Below are 18,311 nucleotides of genomic sequence, written 5' to 3'. Positions count from 1 at the left end.
ACGTCTATTATGTTCCCTTTGGAGAGTTCTGCCCTGTCTGATCCAGGCCTAATTTTAGTAACATGATGGTCATGTCCTCCCCTCACAGTTAACATTCTAAATTGGGTGGGCTCGAGTTCAGGCCACACTTTTACCGAATAAGGAGCTTGGTGGGGGTCGGCCAACAAGCGTTCCGCTGCTCTCCTCTCGCCCCGTGACACAGGCGGAATGTCCTCTGGGAAGGGTCACGTTATGTCACGCCTCTCCTAGGCTGGACAAGCATGCAAACTGGGTGTGGCTGGGCTGGGATGACTGGGGCCGCTGGGACTGACTGGGCAGGGATGGCTGGGGCCGCTGGGACTGACTGGGCTGGGATGGCTGGAGTTGGGCTGGCTGATGTAAGGCTGTTACTTTGAAGGGAAGGGACTGATGCCGACTTGGCTAGGGCTAGGTTTGTGGTCAGAAGGATGAGTGTGGAGGAGTCCGGCCCAACAGGAAAGGAAATGCCTCACACCCTGCTGTGGCTCTGACTCATGTGAACGACATGGAGTGGAAACCTAACGTCTCCCAGACAGACAGGCCTACAGAGGTAGAGGACTTTAAACTTGCAACATGAACGTTTCTTTGGGACACTGACCAAGGGGTGGAGAGGGATAAGATTTAGCTCACTGAGTCATCAACAATGTGACCCATTACTCTCTCCAGGTTAAGAATAATAATACAAATATTAAGTCAGGTATGAATGAGTGAAACATGATTCAGGTAAAGTTGGAAGCAAATAAGACAGAAACCAGGGAAGGGAGAAAGACAGGCAGATGTGCAGGAGAAGTAAAGACGAAACAATTCCTGCTGATCTGTGTGACGGTTGTTTAAAGAGTGTGTTCCAACACAAACTCGGCCCTGGCCGGCTCACACCGAGGTCTGGGTGTACTGTGACGCTCCACCTCGACGCAAACAGACCCCAAACAGGTGCCTCAGACACACACTGCATTCCTCACCTTCCCCTACACACCTGTAAAATACCCCATTTAGCCTTCTACAATCTGATAGAGGCAACTTTAACACTAAATGCAGTGATTCCCCAAAAGACTACTGAAGTCCAGACCATTCTGAACAACCCCTTGGCTCCAGTATTATGCTATAGGTGTAAGTCAGTTCACATGGCAGCAAAGCCTGCACCATCGCCATATACCAACACCAGCCTCATTTGACATTTGAACTACACTAGGCATGGCTCGCTATCCCCCATTTTACCAGTGTAAAGCAGGATGTGAAACGTAAGCAGATGGGATCGAATTGGGTTACACTGCCTGCCCTCAGGGTAGATTCCCTACATTTCTGAGGTCCAGCACTCGAGCACCCTGTTAGCCAAGTTGATATACCAGAGAGCTAAATATATCAGAAGCAATGCCCATCTGTAAACTTGATTAAAACTGATCTATAAAAGTTGTATTTCTGTCCCAATTGTTGCCTGCCCTATCCCAACACATCCTGAACCTCTCCATGTTCCTCCTTTCTCCTCCATATTCTCGCTGCCCATCCATCCATCCATCTCATTCCTTGTCGTTCAAGTCAGTCTCACTTCCTGTCATTGATCTACAGGAGAAATGCCTCATTAACAGAGGGCTTCCTTGGGAGCAGAAGGATTAATACATCAACTTCTTAACAGGCACCAAGCCTTTCCTCTGAACAGAATGGCATGAGCACACAGCATGCTTACCATTCACCAATAGAGTTAAGTGTCCAGAACATTTAAACAAATGTGACTGTTGAAACTCAACAATATAAATAAAATATTTATCCGGTAAGACACTGAGTGTATAAAATATTAAGAACACTTGTTCTTTCCATGTATTGGACTGACCAGGTGAATCAAGGTGAAAGCCATTATCCCTTATTAAAATCAACTAAAAATCAGTGTAGATGAAGGGGAGGAGACAGTTTATAGAAGGATTTTTAAGCCTTGAGACATGAATTGTGTATCATTCAGAGGGTGAAGGGGCAAGACAAAAGTGCCTTTGAACCGGGAATGGTAGTAGGTGCCAGGCGCACCTGTTTGAGTCAAGAACTGCAACGCTGCTGGGTTTTTCACGTGCAACAGTTTCAAGAATGGTCCACCACCACCCAGAGGACATCCAACGAACTTGACAACTGTGGGAAGCATTGGAGTCAACATGGGGAAGCATCCCTGTGGAAGGCTTGACACCTTGTAGAGTCCATGCACCGACAAATTGAGTCTGTTCGAAGGGGAAAAGGGGGTGCAACTCAATATTAGGAAGGTGTTGCTAATGTTTTGTACACTTAGTGTATATGGTCAGGTCTCTTGAAACAATCACTAATATAGTGCATTATAACATGTGGCAACCTGTCATTCAGGTGTTTCAGCCTAGATCAATGCTTTCTGTGGTGGTGGGGCAGCCTGCGGAAAACACGTAGTGTAGGTGTTGGTAATGTTCTCTGGTTGCACCATGATTATCTCTGTGTTCTGTCCCTTGTGTGGACAGTACGTCACCGCCAAGTCTAAAGGGTAAACCTTGAAAATCCAAGCCCCTTGTGTGCTGCCATAGAGTTACATTAGAAGTGCCTATCCAAGAAGGCTCAAGGTCATTGGCCACAGATAAAATGACGTTTATATCCACATTAGCTTTGATTGGACTGTCAATATCATACTTTCAAAATCTTAGCTAGCAGTCATCATGAATCAAGTCGACAATCTACTGGCAAATCCTTTTAAATCCTTGTCATATCAAGAGAAATAATGAAGAGAAATTATAGATAAAACGTATCGGTGCTCATCGGTTAAACATTACACGACAAGTTGGAAATTGGAAATTCAACAATGAGTGGTTTGGGTGGAATCAGTGACAGTGGCTAACTGCAAGCATTGCAAAGCAATCACTAGCCTGCTATTCAGTGGAGTTGCTGTGTGGTCCCAAATCTGGGATTAAGTGTCTCTTTTCCTAGTTTAAAAATGCTAAACATTCATGCTGTCAATTAAGCATGATTTGTGCCGTGCTCAAAACAACTGGAAACTTGGCATTGGGAAATCAGACTTCAGTGAGTTTAAGACAACTGTGAATTCCGGAAAAAACGAGCTCCGACTGGAAAATATGTTTTGAATGGTCATTCAACTCAGAATTGTAAGTCGGGAACTCGGGCCTCTTTCTAGAGCTACGACCTGAAGATCAATGACGTCATGATTGGACCTTGTTTTTTTCCGAGTTTCCAGTTGTCTTGAAAGCACCATAAATCCAGAGAATGAGAGAGATGACAAAATTTGCCCACGAATTTGCCCACGAAGAACCTTCCTGGACAACACTAAGAACAACCCATGTTCTGAATTCTGCCGATGTACATTTCAAAAGTGCCGAACAAATATTTATATAGACTACGTCCATCCTAGCTCGCTCATTGTCTTAATAGAAATTACGGATTGCCTCTTAGCCGCTCGTCATTCCCTTATGCCATAGTTTGTACATCTCAATTGTCAGTAGAAACCACATTTGTTTAAGCAAGTCAGCCATATCAACTCTGTTTTGTTTTTTTTAAAGGCAGTAAATGAGGCTGAATGAACTGTAGCAGTGGTAAGGTGTTGGGAGTTGTGGCTTTGCTGGCATACATCCCACTTTTTTTTACCTCAACAAGATTTACATGTTTATAAAAAATTGCCACTTATTAGAACTAGGGGAAATGGGGATACCTAGTCAGTTGTACAACTGAATGCCTTCAACTGAAATGTGTCTTGTGCACTATTTAACCCAACCTCTCTGAATCAGAGGGCTGACCCCAATTAGTGGGTTGGGTCAACCAATATTTTTTAGTCGAGCAATAACAAATGAAATAAATATATGCACACACACACAATGCATTCGGGAAGTATTCAGACCCCTTGGCTTTTTCCACAGTTACATTACAGCCTTATTCTAAAATGGATTGAATGTTTTTTTCCTCCTCATGGATCTACACACAATAATGACAAAGAAAAGTTACTATTGACAAGTTACAAAAAAAATATATATATCTCCACACATGCAGAGATCATCCGTTAACCTACTCTGCTTCTCAAAGACACAGCGGTTGAAACCAACAAAAACGCACAGTCGGACTCATCAGACCAAAGGACAGATTTCCACCAGTCTAATGTCCATTGCTCATGTTTCTTGGCCCAAACAAGTTTTCTTATTATTGGTGTCCTTTAGTAGTGTTTTCTTTGCAGCAATTCGACCAGGAAAGCTTGATTTCACAGAGTCTCCTCTGAACAGTTGATGAAATGTCTGTTACTTGATCTCCGTGAAGCATTTATTTGGGCTGCAATTTCTGAGGCTGGTAACTAATGAACTTATCCTCTGCCGCAGCGGTAACTCTGTCTTCCTTTCCCGTGGCGGTCCTCATGAGAGCCAGTGTCATCATAGCGCTTGATGGTTTTTGCGACTGCACTTGAAGAAACTTTTGAAGTTCTTCACATTTTCCACATTGACTGACCATGTCTTAACTTCTTTGGGGTAGGGGGCAGTATTTTGACGTCCGGATGAAAAGCGTGCCCGTAGTAAACTGCCTGGTACTCAGGCCCAGAAGGTAGGATGTGCATATTATTAGTAGATTTGGATAGAAAACACAGAAGTTTCTAAAACTGTTTCAATGATGACTATGAGTATAACAGAATGGCAGGCAAAAACCTGAGAAAAAAAATCCAACCAGGAAGTGGGAAATCTGAGGTTTGTAGTTTTTCAAGTGATTGCCTATCTAATATAGTGTAAATGGGGTAATTTTGCACTTCCTATGTCTTCCACTAGATGTCAACAGTCTTTAGAACGTTGTTTCATGCTTCTACTGTGAATGGGGAGAGAATAAGAGCTGATTGTATCAGGTGTCTGAGAAAATGACATGAGCTCAATCAGGCGCGCGCCCGTGAGAGTTAGGTGTGTTCCTTTTCATTTCTGAAGACAATGGAATTGTCCGGTTGGAATATTATTTAAGATTTATGATAAAAACATCCTAAAGATTGATTCTGTACATCGTTTGACATGTTTCTACAAACTGTAATAGAACTTTGACTGAACTTACTGCATTTGGATTACTCGACTGAACGCGCGAACAAAAAGGAGGTATTTGGACATAAATATGGACTTTATCGAAACAAGACAAACATTTGTGGAACTGGGATTCCTGGGAGTGCATTACGATGAAGATCAAAAGGTAAGTGAATATTTATAATGCCATTTCTGTCTTTTGTTGGCTCCGCAAGATGGCGGGTTTCTATATGGGTTGTTGTTGCTGAACGCTGTATTCAGATTATTGCAAAGTGTGCTTTCGCCGTAAAACTTTTTTGAAATCTGACACAGCGGTTGCATTAAGGAGAAGTGTATCTTTAATTCTATGCATAACAGTTGTATATTTTATCAACGTTTATGATGAGTATTTCTGTAAATTGATGTGCTCATTCACCGGTAGTTTTGGAGGCAAAACATTTCACGCCAATGTAAAATGGGGTTTTTGGATATAAATATTAACTTTATCGAGCAAAACATGCATGTATTGTGTAACATGAAGTCCTATGAGTGCCATCTGATGAAGATCAAAGGTTAGTGGTGAATTTTTGCTGTATTTCTGGTTTTTGTGACGCCTCTCCTTGCTTGGAAAATGGCTGTGTGGTTTTTGTCTAGGTGCTGTCCTAACATAATCTAATGCTATGCTTTCGCCGTAAAGCCTTTTTGAAATCGGACACTGTGGTTGGATTAACGAGAAGTTTATTTAAAATGGTGTATAATACTTGTATGTGTGAGAAATTTGAATTATGAGATTTGTTGTTTTGAATTTGGTGCTCTGCTATTTCACTGGCTGTTGGCGAGTGGGACGGTAGCATCCCACATACCCCAGAGAGGTTAAAGTAACGGACTGTCATTTCTCTTTGCTTATTTGAGCTGTTCATGCCATAATATGAACTTGGTCTATCTTCTGTATACCACCCCCACCTTGTCACAACACAACTGATTGGCTCAAACACATTAAAAAGGAAAGAAATTCCACAAATTAACTTAATGCACACCTGTTAATTGAAATGCATTCCAGGTGACTACCTCATGAAGCTGGTTGAGAGAATACCAAGAGTGTGCAAAGCTGTCATCAAGGCAAAGGGTGGCTATTTGAATATAAAATATATTTTTGTTTAACACTTTTTGGTTACTACATGATTCCATGTGTTATTTCATAGTTGATGTCTTCACTATTATTCTACAATGTCGACAATAGTAAAAATAAAGAAAAACCCTGGAAGGTGTTCTAAAACTTTTGACTAGTAGTGTAGCTATGTGCCCATTTGGGGATCTGATAGTATTTCTGATTGGCTTATCGCACCACCACCTGTGGAGCTTCTCAAAGTAAACGTTATCTTCACTTCAAACAGCAAGCAAAGACAGTTTTTACATCCATTGAGAATTAAAATAATCTCAATGCATTTGAAAAATGTTCAAGCGCTCTCCCTTTCGATAACCACTCAGCGTGAAAGTGGAAAATGTCATGCTTGACTTGGACCGAAATAGGTTCCGGTACTCATTTTGGGTGCTGTTACATATTTTAGGTGCAGGACAATAATTTTGAGGTAATATTCTACAAGAGGAACAGGAGCACAAGCACTAGAAAATGAGGTGCTGGTACTCTGCTCCGGTGAGCTCCTGCCCAAGTCAAGCGCTGCTTCGTATCCCTTGCGCAAATAGCTTACAGCTGTGTCTTGTCCCAAGCTCACTGGCATGGGAAACTGTAAGCCCAGAATTTGTTATCCAATGTTGCAAGTTCGCTAGGCAAGGTTGGGCTGGACCAAGAAGTTAAAAGTGGATACAATGTTTCAAATTCCTTGCAGACAGGCCATGTGCAGCCAATGTGACTTATAGGATATAAAACATTTATTTAAAATCAGGATATTTTCTACTTGCAGGCTGCAATGTTTTTAATTTGTTTGCTTTATGTAGGCTATTTTTACATAGTTGGCAATAGAAGTTAATAAAAATAGATACCTAAAAAGTAACTACATGACAATGATTGAGATATGAAGACATTCTTAGAAATGTGCATATGAAAACCTTAACTGACACGCAGATCGGTAGAAATGGTAAGATAAATGGTCATTCCACATGAAAGGGTGCCGACTCCTTGTGTAGACTATTACCTGCAACTTCAGGAGGGTGATGGCAGAATCTGCCAAAGCCAGCAGGAGGAGTATAGTTGGCTAAGGTTAAGGTTTTTCCTCTTCAGGTTATGTAGATTTCTAGCGCCCTCAAGGCATTTTTCTTATTTCATCAAACCATAAGCTCAATGCATATAGTTGATTTTATTTTAAAAACATGGGGAGTGTCTATACCAAAAAAAATACATGTTCACATTTTTCAAAAGAACAGACTACTTTCGGTTGACAAAGATAGTTTTTTGTTGTTGGGGACAGCCAGATTATAATACCCCCCTCATCTTGTGTTACATTGCTGTGTCCATTTGGCCGAGGCCCAGTCCTAACAGTTTTTAATGATGAAGCATTCTCACAGCTACAGTACTGCACAACAGACCAGTTACAGACCATTAATCTTTGTCCCCCAACTCATGATGCTGACTGAAGCATAATAGTGCTTGGAGAGAATAAACTGCTATATTGATTTTACTATAAAAAAATAAAAATGGGCTACTCAATTGCCTTTGTGCCACTCAGGGGAGAAGGAATGTGTTATACTTAAAGTAATTATGCAAACAAGTGGCAAATTGAGATTGACATGTAAAATGCCATCAGCTGAAGTCAAGTTGATACGGGTATATATATATATATATATATATATACACACTTGTGACACAAGTTAAAGTTACTGCAGGGACACAAACAACGCATTGATGGTTAACCCAGAGCGTGTAAACTGTGGATCTTGCATTTTTAGACAATTACAACAGAAAGGCATGACTAAGCAGAGGCAAAAGAGGACCGAGTTGCCAAGACATCAAGAAAAGTAAACATATCCTGTTTTTGCCCATGTTCAAGCTGTTCCTAATAATTCTCATACCAAACTATTATTATCCTATGATGGCATATCTCACATGACATGGAGTCACACAGCCAGACAGTACAGGGAGGGAAGTGTAGGACGTGAGCAGCTCTTTTCGTGATGTCTCTCTGGCCTGAGACTGAGGGAGAAGTGTGTTGACCTTTAGGATTTTGTCCTGGGTGGACATCCCTGCGAGGGGTTCTTTAAAAACCAGTGACTGGTACATAATTGGGCTCTGTCGCCATAGTTTCCATGTGATTCTCTCCGAGTAACACAAAAATACAGACGGACCCCCTCCCAGCCACGGGACATAAGAATGGATTACTTTCGATGTTTATTGGCACAGATTTCATCCATGGAAATAGAATCCATGGATTCTATGCCTTCCTCATTGGTAGGAGCTGGAGGTGTGCCTTTATCCCAGCCTTGGCACACTTGCTGGCAGAGAGACAGCATACAAACTAAAGATGAAAGCATGTCCTTTCGGAGTTCTGTATTGCTTCCTGTTCCATACAGTAATTTAGCATGATATTGGGGTGCTGGGTCATTGTGCATTTGTGTGCATATCGATGAGCGATGCCCTAAGTCTTATGGTAATATGGGTCATCAAGGAAAGATTACCACACTTCCTGTCCAGTGCTGGAGGGTCAAACCAAAGTGATTAGTGCATATGATGAACAGTGCTCTCCTAAAAGGAACTTCATAATAATCACTTAGTCATTACTCTAGCACCATCTGTCACAGCGTTCAAAGAAAACCTTTACAGCCTACAATGCCTCCACCCGGAACGTTTAGTCAGTTTAATTAAATTAGCTAGTGGGTGATTCTTCACAAAACAAGACCATGTTTTTGGCATATCATAAGTTCTAGAGTGGGATCTCTGCTAGTTTGAGTTATGATCCAATTTGTAAGCATTTCCAACAGAGTGAATGTGAAAATGGATTCAAAATGATCACTGCTGATAATTCGCAATATGCGCAATAATGCAAGTAAAAAGGCTGTGAATGGTTAAATTGCCTACTATGCCAATTTCTCTGTACACAATGGTTCATAACTTGAAAACTAGCAGAGATGCCACATTGGAATGTTGATATACACCCACAGAGCAGGGATGGGCAACTTGTGGCCCATGCCCCCATTTTGTAGGCCTGCCATCTGGGTTTCAACTTACTGTTGAGAGTTAGAATAGAATAGACAAAAGTGCAATTTCAAAATGAAGTTGTGTATCAGCAGTTTCTCTTGTTATGTCAGTCACTAACCACATTTCCATCCAGTTATGTGAGTAAAGTCATAACGGGAAGAAAAAAAAATGGAAACGGGAAGTTTTGGTACAATTTTATAAAATGCCGACAGATCATTTGTTTGTTTGACATAGGATTTTTTTGTGTCGGTGAAAATAAGTATGCGAAAAATGGCGGCGGAAACACAATTAAGCGCAAATATTGATATAACCATCATATTGAAGTAAACTTAAGAGTCACACGATATTACTGTATGTTGTGTGGTCCTCCCACTGCGACTCCGAAAACCACGCAATTTATTGGGCTACAGATTGAATAAATGCTGAACTTCACAGGATGGTGAAAGTGCAAGGTGATGAGCTTGATGCTCCTTTCCAATAAATATCGACGGTCTTATTCTGGTGACATGATGAGCGATGTTTGACTGCCGTTTGACAAATTAAAAAAAATCTCATGTAGACTAGCCTACCCACACAATATCTGCAAGCTGTTGGCTAGCGCGCATATCGCAAATGTGCCTACCAGAATAGGCACATTCGCGATACAACGCAACAGTTTGTGACAAAACTATTGGTCGAGTTGAAAATCCTACTCTAGTATTGGTAGAGTTGAAAACTGTCGCCAATTGGAAGGAAACCTAGCTACTAACAGTCAATCAATTAGCCATGTCAGCTAACAATTTTGATTGTTAAGTTAATCTAGCCAGTTACCATGGCCGAATACCGGCCGGGCACGCAGGGTTTTTATTTTGTTAGTCACTCTCACTCAGATATATTAACAATGCATATGGCATGGCAAATGGTATAAAATTGCGGGAAACTAGTTTTAAAACTGCAAATAAGTATCTCCACCCCACGGCAAAATGGATAGAATTGCAGCACCCCCTGATAAATAAAAAAAATAAAACTGTATTGCTCCTGTGAGCAGACAAAAATTCTCCTCTTTACTGATTGAGAGACCGAGGCGAACCAAACACCCACATGGACAGCCATACACAGTACCCGAGGACAGCCCACCAGCCAGGCACCAGCCAGCCAGGCACCAGCCAGGCACCAGCCAGGCACCAGCCAGGCACCAGCCAGGCACCAGCCAGGCACCAGCCAGGCACCAGCCAGGCACCAGCCAGGCACCAGCCAGGCACCAGCCAGGCACCAGCCAGGCACCAGCCAGGCACCAGCCAGGCACCAGCCAGGCACCAGCCAGGCACCAGCCAGGCAGGCTACAATTGCAGGGGCTCAAGGGTTGATTTTACATCAGGTTAATTCTGCAATTCCACTTTAATAAAACCTCAAGGCCTGAACTCACCGGAACAACTCACCTCTACAATCAAAACTGTTTCCATAGAAACCTTGTAAGACAACAGTACACACTGCAGCAGGTAGATTTAAAGCAGGCAATAACCTCATATCACCACAATCTAGGTGGGTCAGCTAGTTTCAAAAGGCACTAAAGTCTCTCCCCTCAGACGCTAGCAGGACGATGAACGGGGATCAGGAGCCACTAGGCCAGTCCATGCAGAGAGCACACAGTGAGCCTTATCAGCTGTTCCCAGTGGCCACCGTTTGTGTGGTGCCTATGGCAACGTGCAAGCCTGCCTCATTGCCTAAGACGTCTGCCCGTGTTTAAAGCAGCAGAGCGGGAACAATGATGGACATCCTGGAGCATCAATAATGGGTGAGTTGCATGTCTGCCTCTACACAGAGCAATGGATAGGATGTAGGGAGAGAATGTGCCACCTATCAAAGTCTCCCTTGCTGTGTGCACACGCTGACAGAAACAAACATGGACAATGGGGGACGATCTTGTGTACACTAGCACACATACCACAAGAGAGGGTTGGGCTGGGAAGCGGTTGTAGCAACATAAAGTCACCTGGGATGATGTAACTGCTCCTGTATGCAGCGAGGGATGGCTGACTGAGGTAGCTAGCTAGCACTAACACCTCCCTGTTAGTGATGCGCAGGTTGACTCATAACACGCAGTACTCATGGTTATGTCCTCGAAGCGGGCTGGCTTAGGGTCAATCGCCAAATGCTTTTGGGAATGGGCAGATAAAGTTCATGTCTATCCACTGACACAAAAATATCCACTGGCAAAAAGGACAATGTCAAAGTTTAATTCAATAAGAGAAAAGCTGCAAAATAAGTTAAATACAGAACAGATTAAACAAATTCGACAGTCACGAGACAGGGACTTCAAATGGGCCTATGGCAGAACAGAGCCACATGTGTCTAGATCACACTGTCAGCATCATAACCAGTGATGATCATAATCACCAGTGAAATACTGCTCAGAGGGGGGCAGTGAGTTTACGTCACCAATAAAGCTTGGTTTCAGGATCAAGGCCCCGTGTAAGTTTGTTTCCTAATTTAATACAGGCCCCCAACCCCCCTCACCCCACTGGGGTTCCACCACCTCACCCTGTTTTCCCCTCTCCTACTCTGCCAAGCAACAGGCAGAAGAAAATAAAAAAAGATTCCCTGATCACAAACAGGATTGATGGGAGTCAATAGGTGGCTCAAAATGCATACTACTGTGCTCCAAGCATCCAAATTGGAGCACGTGAGAGTCCAAATCAAAGTATGCGAAATGGAGCACAGAGGGCACGTATCAAATGTGTAACTCCATTTGTACATATTTTGAAGCATGCATCGATGCATACTTTCCACACTTTCCAAAATGATGCAAATTCTCTTGAAATCAACGGTGGCCATTGCTTGAGCTGAAGCGAGAGAAAATATACTCAGACTTGAGAATGAAATGTTGCCTATTCACATCTCATATGTTGCATGAGTACAATATTTTATCCTACATTAATAAATACATGCCGTGTTAATTTTGTCATGGTTCCCTGCCTACAATACTCATTGTAGGTCGTAAGCCCCATAGTAAGATAATAGAGCTAACTGGCTAGCTACTACTGTTAACTAGCCAGATGGACACAAAGAATTTGTTAGCTAGCTACCCACCCACGAAGAATTGACATCTACCTTGGATAACATTGGTTTTAGGTCATTTTTGCCTGTTACTAGCTGGTTAGCTTCATTATTACTATTCACATATACAGTAGCTAGCTGATAGTTATGAAGTAAAACTTTTGCTTTGTGTATATCTTGTTTAGTCTCTATTGGTGCCATTGTCGTGGCTGGAATACGGTTCAGTGAATGGGGAGATGCAGCGTGAGGTAATACAGTAGGGGGAGTGTGAGGGCTTCTCAAATGTAATGTTTTATGCGTTCTCCACACCCTTGTCCTAACAAGCAAGCTAACAAGCTGGCTCCCGAGTGGTGCAGCAGTCTAAGGCACTACATCTCAGTGCTAGAGACGTCATTATAGACCTTGGTTCGATCCCGGGCTGTATCACAACAAGCAGCGATCGAGTGTACCATAGGGCGGCGCACAATTGGCCCAGCGTCTTCCTGGTTAGGGGAGGGAGGGTTTGGCCGGGGTAGGCCGTCATTGTAAAATAAGAATATGCTCTTAACTGACTTGCCTAGTTAAATAAAGTTTAAATAAAAAATAAAAACAACGTACTCAAGAGAACATCCTTGGAGAATGCACTTGGAGCATGAGAGTGAGGAGCAGGTACAGTGGGGGAAAAAAGTATTTGATCCCCTGCTGATTTTGTACATCTGCCCACTGACAAAGAAAGGATCAGTCTATAACTTTAAATGGTAGGTTTATTTGAACAGTGAGAGAAAACAACAACAAAATCCAGAAAAATGCATGTCAGAAATGTTATAAATGCATTTGCATTTTAATGAGGGAAATAAGCATTTGACCCCCTCTCAATCAGAAAGATTTCTGGCTCCCAGGTGTCTTTTATACAGGTAACGAGCTGAGATTAGGAGCACACTCTTAAAGGGAGTGCTCCTAACCGCAGCTTGTTACCTGTAAAAAAGACACCTGTCCACAGAAGCAATCAATCAGATTCCAAACTCTCCACCATGGCCAAGACCAAAGAGCTCTCCAAGGATGTCAGGGACAAGATTGTAGACCTACACAAGGCTGGAATGGGCTACAAGACCATCGACAAGCAGCTTGGTGAGAAGGTGACAACATTTGGTGCGATTATTCGCAAATGGAAGAAACAAAAGAACTCGGCCTGGGGCTCCCTGCAAGATCTCACCTCGTGGAGTTGCAATGATCATGAGAACGGTGAGGAATCAGCCCAGAACTACACGGGAGGATCTTGTCAATGATCTCAAGGCAGCTGGGACCATAGTCACCAAGAAAACAATTGGTAACACACTACACCGTGAAGGACTGAAATCCTCCAGCGCCCGCAAGGTCCCCCTGCTCAAGAATACATATACATGCCCGTCTGAAGTTTGCCAATGAACATCTGAATGATTCAGAGGACAACTGGTGAAAGTGTTGTGGTCAGATGAGACCAAAATGGAGCTCTTTGACATCAACTTGCCGTGTTTGGAGGAGGAGGAATGCTGCCTATGACCCCAAGAACACCATCTCCACCGTCAAACATGGAGGTGGAAACATTATGCTTTGGGGGTGGTTTTATGCTACGGGGACAGGATAACTTCACCGCATCAAAGGGACGATGGACGGGGCCATGTACCGTCAAATCTTGGGTGAGAACCTCCTTCCTTCAGCCAGGGCATTGAAAATGGGTCGTGGATGGGTATTCCAGCATGACAATGACCCAAAACACACGGCCAAGGCAACAAAGGAGTGGCTCAAGAAGAAGCACATTAAGGTCCTGGAGTGGCCTAGCCAGTCTCCAGACCTTAATCTCATAGAATATCTGTGGAGGGAGCTGAAGGTTCGAGTTGCCAAACGTCAGCCTCGAAACCTTAATGACTTGGAGAAGATCTGCAAAGAGGAGTGGGACAAAATCCCTCCTGAGATGTGTGCAAACCTGGTGGCCAACTACAAGAAACGTCTGACCTCTGACTGCCAACAAGGGTTTTGCCACCAAGTACTAAGTCATGTTTTGCAGAGGGATCAAATACTGATTTCCCTCATTAAAATGCAAATAATTTTCTAACATTTTTGGCATGCGTTTTTCTGGATTTTTTTGTTGTTATTCTGTCTCTCACTGTTCAAATAAACCTACTATTAAAATGATAGACTGATCATTTCTTTGTAGTGGGCAAACGTACAAAATCAGCACCACCTCGGCAAGACGGAGCTGCTTTTCCTCCCGGGGAAGGACTGCCCGTTCCATGATCTCGCCATCACGGTTGACAACTCCATTGTGTCCTCCTCCCAGAGTGCTAAGAACCTTGGCGTGACCCTGGACAACACCCTGTCATTCTCCACTAACATCAAGGCGGTGACCCGATCCTGTAGGTTCATGCTCTACAATATTCGCAGAGTACGACCCTGCCTCACACAGGAAGCGGCGCAGGTCCTAATCCAGGCACTTGTCATCTCCCGTCTGGATTACTGCAACTCGCTGTTGGCTGGGCTCCCTGCCTGTGCCATTAAACCCCTACAACTCATCCAGAACGCCGCAGCCCGTCTGGTGTTCAACCTTCCCAAGTTCTCTCACGTCACCCCGCTCCTCCGCTCTCTCCACTGGATTCCAGTTGAAGCTCGCATCCGCTACAAGACCATGGTGCTTGCCTACGGAGCCGTGAGGGGAACGGCACCTCCGTACCGTCAGGCTCTGATCAGTCCCTACACCCAAACGAGGGCACTGCGCTCATCCACCTCTGGCCTGCTGGCCCCCCTACCTCTGAGGAAGCACAGTTCCCGCTCAGCCCAGTCAAAACTGTTCGCTGCTCTGGCACCCCTATGGTGGAACAAGCTCCCTCACGACGCCAGGACAGCAGAGTCAATCACCACCTTCCGGAGACACCTGAAACCCCACCTCTTTAAGGAATACCTGGGATAGGATAAAGTAATCCTTCTAACCCCCCCCCCCCCCCCCTAAAAGATTTAGATGCACTATTGTAAAGTGGTTGTTCCACTGGATATCATAAGGTGAATGCACCAATTTGTAAGTCGCTCTGGATAAGAGCGTCTGCTAAATGACTTCAATGTAAATGTAAATGGATCAAATACTTTTTCCCCCCCACTGTAGTATGCACATTGAGAAACACCCTATAAAACATTAAAGTCCCATTCCAGGTCAGATATCAGCCTGTGATATCCCAAACTTTCTGGTGCATAATATACCTTTTTCAATTGAGTAACTTTACAATATTGAAATGCAAGGTCAAAGAGCTAGCTATAGCTTCCTTACAGACACCATCACTACAACAAAGCTGTATTACTTCATTCCCAATACATGCCAAATAAAGGGGAGGGATCCTCACTTTGGCAGACTTGGAGAGGGAGAAAAAGGAAACATTTGAGTCTGGAAGCCAAATACTTCTGAGTCTTTTCTGTGAAATTGCCAAGCTATTGAGTCACCGATTTCTTATAAACTTGAGGTTTCATTGCAGTTATTTGCACCACACCCCTACCATTATCAGCCTAAACAGGACAAAAAGGCCAGTAATTGTAAATATATTACAACTCTCTCCAATTGACATATCAAAAGTGTTTCTTCCATCTCCTTCCAAACCTTACAGATATCCCCTTTTTGACAGGCTGGAAATATTGTATTTCAATCGGGCGGCTACATTGTTTCGACCAGCGTGCGATCACCCGGTGGCGGTGCTACCCTGTATCGTTTCGATAGAGTGAATGCTACAATGTTGCGCTGGTTAATAAGCTATTGTTAATCTTTACATGTATAATTCACGCTTAGTTTCTTTACATAAAAATCGAGGCACACTTAAAAAAGGAGGATGGATGCTCTTTCTCCTCAAGATGATGGGAAGAGCACAGAGCCGCGGTATCCGCCCTACACGTCTGACATAAACCCACATGGCCACACTTTGGGAGGGTCTCAAAAACTAACCTATACTCGAATTGTTAATATCGTTAAACGTTCGGGAAAACTGATCACCTACGCAATTTGAAAGACGAGTTGACTTCTGTATGCGCAGTACTTCAAGAAACAGTTTATGAAAGCAAATGGCAACAATATAATACAACCAAATGGTACATCAATAACGACAGCACACGTATTCACTGTCCTATGCACTCCAAGAAAGAAAAGTAGCTTATATGTTTACTTTATACCGGTACCTCTCAAAAAACATGCCCGACTACATGCATTTGTTAATTTAGGCCTAATATCTACGTTAAATTATTATTTAGACAAATACAGTCAAGAACAAACTTTTCCCAATGCGACAGACAGCCTGCTGGAGAATCTATTCTGGAACGTACCTTCACAAAGAGCTCGATAACGGGCTCGTTATCCGCCTTGATTCCATTCTGGGGTACCGACAAAGACATTATGAACTAAACTTTATAAACTTTTCCAAACGAAATAGTCTTTCCCCACCAAATGGGTATCTTCAGCCTAATCGCTCTTCTTTGCCACCCCCTTTCCACGGAGTATTCGGATAACCGATTTTCCTAGGCTGGTGCCTCGCTGCAATTGTCACACAAGAGTGGTGGGAGGAGAAAATCAAGCACAAAGATGGCAAGAGCAGTGTGCTATTGGTGCAGCCCGTCCACAAAACTAGATGTTGCAGAACAGCTCCCTTTGACTCTTCGGTATCTCTACGGGATTTCCGTGCACAACAAATGATTGTCGTTTATCAAACTGTTGCACGCAACATAATCATTGATAAATCAGAGGCACACTATATTTCTGCCCTCGTGAATGACCGTTACAACCCCGCCTGGAAAACGCCCTCCAGTCACCTTTTATGGTAACAAAAACGCCCTCATTTACTGTAGGATTTGTAGATGTTGGAACTGGGCCATGATCGTTTCTAAAAGAAAGCACAATAGCAAAATGTTTTACTTTTCTGTAGAGGTGTGGGCAGAATGTATAAAAACTTTTCAGTGACTTAAAAAAAAGTGCATGCATATAGCCAGTTCCAAACACTGGCCGCACATTTTGGTATTGGTATTTTTTTGGTATTGGTATTTTTTCGGTATTTTATTAGGATCCCCATTAGCTGTTACAAAAGCAGCAGCTACTCTTCCTGGGGTAAACACAAAACATTACATACTACAGAACATTAATAGACAAGAACAGCTCAAGGACAGAACTACATCAATAAAACAAATTAAAACTGTGGGAAGGAAGCATTAGAGTCAACATGGGCCAGCATTCCAGTGGAACGCTTTCAACACCTTGTAGAGTCCATGCCCCGACAAATTGTGGCTGTTTTGAGTGCAAAAAGGGGAGGTGCAACTCAATATTAGAAAGTTGTTACTAATATTTTGTACACATTGTATAGTAAAATAAAAAATATATATAGGCGATATGCTGCTATGTGATCTCCTTACCAATGGCAAAGGCATCTGTTTAATCATTAGGCCTACGGTGTTTTATTAGCCTACTATTATTATAATTCCAGTTCATCAAACACCTCATGTCCCCACTTTTTTTTGCAATACAGTTGATCAACTAGAAGTTGTGCGTACTGTGTAGGCATGGTCTGAGATTTGGTTGGATATATGCACACTTTCCCTTCAAACAGAACACATTACCTAATGACCTCCAGGTCTTGAGATTAGGCTCTTGAATTGAATATGCATAAAATATCAGTGCAATGGACATAGTGCTGTCCATTATTCACAATATTTATATTTAAAGTCAATACAGTCTAACTGCAGCCAATCTCTCATGCCGATCATCTCTCAGGCAGGCCCATCTCCAATACCAGGACCCCTCAATGATTTGATTATACTACCACCTACTGGTGGGACGAGTTTTCAGTGTTGAATGAAAATGGCAGAATGAATGTGTATTACCAAATATTTTTTTTAATATTTTTTTTAATCTCGTTCTATCTGTGGTATTACACTTTTGCAGGGATCGTAATGCTTGTGTTTAACTGACACTTTGATATTCTGGATTTCCCCTGATTGTCTATGCGATGAAAATGTGGGTCAAAAGGGAAATCAAAGTATTTATTTTTCATTTAAACTATCATTGTAGTATAATTCATGTGCAACGTTTTAGCTTGACATGTATATGTAATCTGTTGTGTTGGATAGCAGATGTAACACGAACAGAACCGCAGAGCTAGGGT

General features: G+C 42.9%; 1 protein-coding gene across 1 annotated transcript in view; it reads right to left on the bottom strand.

Annotated features, from left to right (window-relative positions):
- The window catches only part of LOC106610816 (chloride intracellular channel protein 4), a 30,769-nt gene extending 13,916 nt beyond the window's left edge, over window positions 1-16,853 (bottom strand). The window contains exon 1 of the mRNA XM_014210424.3: window positions 16,486-16,853. Coding sequence (XP_014065899.1) covers window positions 16,486-16,554 — 69 coding nt within the window. The 5' untranslated portion in view covers window positions 16,555-16,853. The remainder of the gene's footprint in view (window positions 1-16,485) is intronic.
- Window positions 16,854-18,311: the final 1,458 nt, after the last annotated feature.

This window comes from Salmo salar, chromosome 09, assembly GCF_965601325.2.
Source record: "Salmo salar chromosome 09, fSalSal1, whole genome shotgun sequence".
Lineage (NCBI taxonomy): Eukaryota > Metazoa > Chordata > Actinopteri > Salmoniformes > Salmonidae > Salmo > Salmo salar.
The sequence above is the reverse complement of the archived record's forward strand: the minus strand, read 5'-3'. Positions and strand labels throughout refer to the sequence as shown.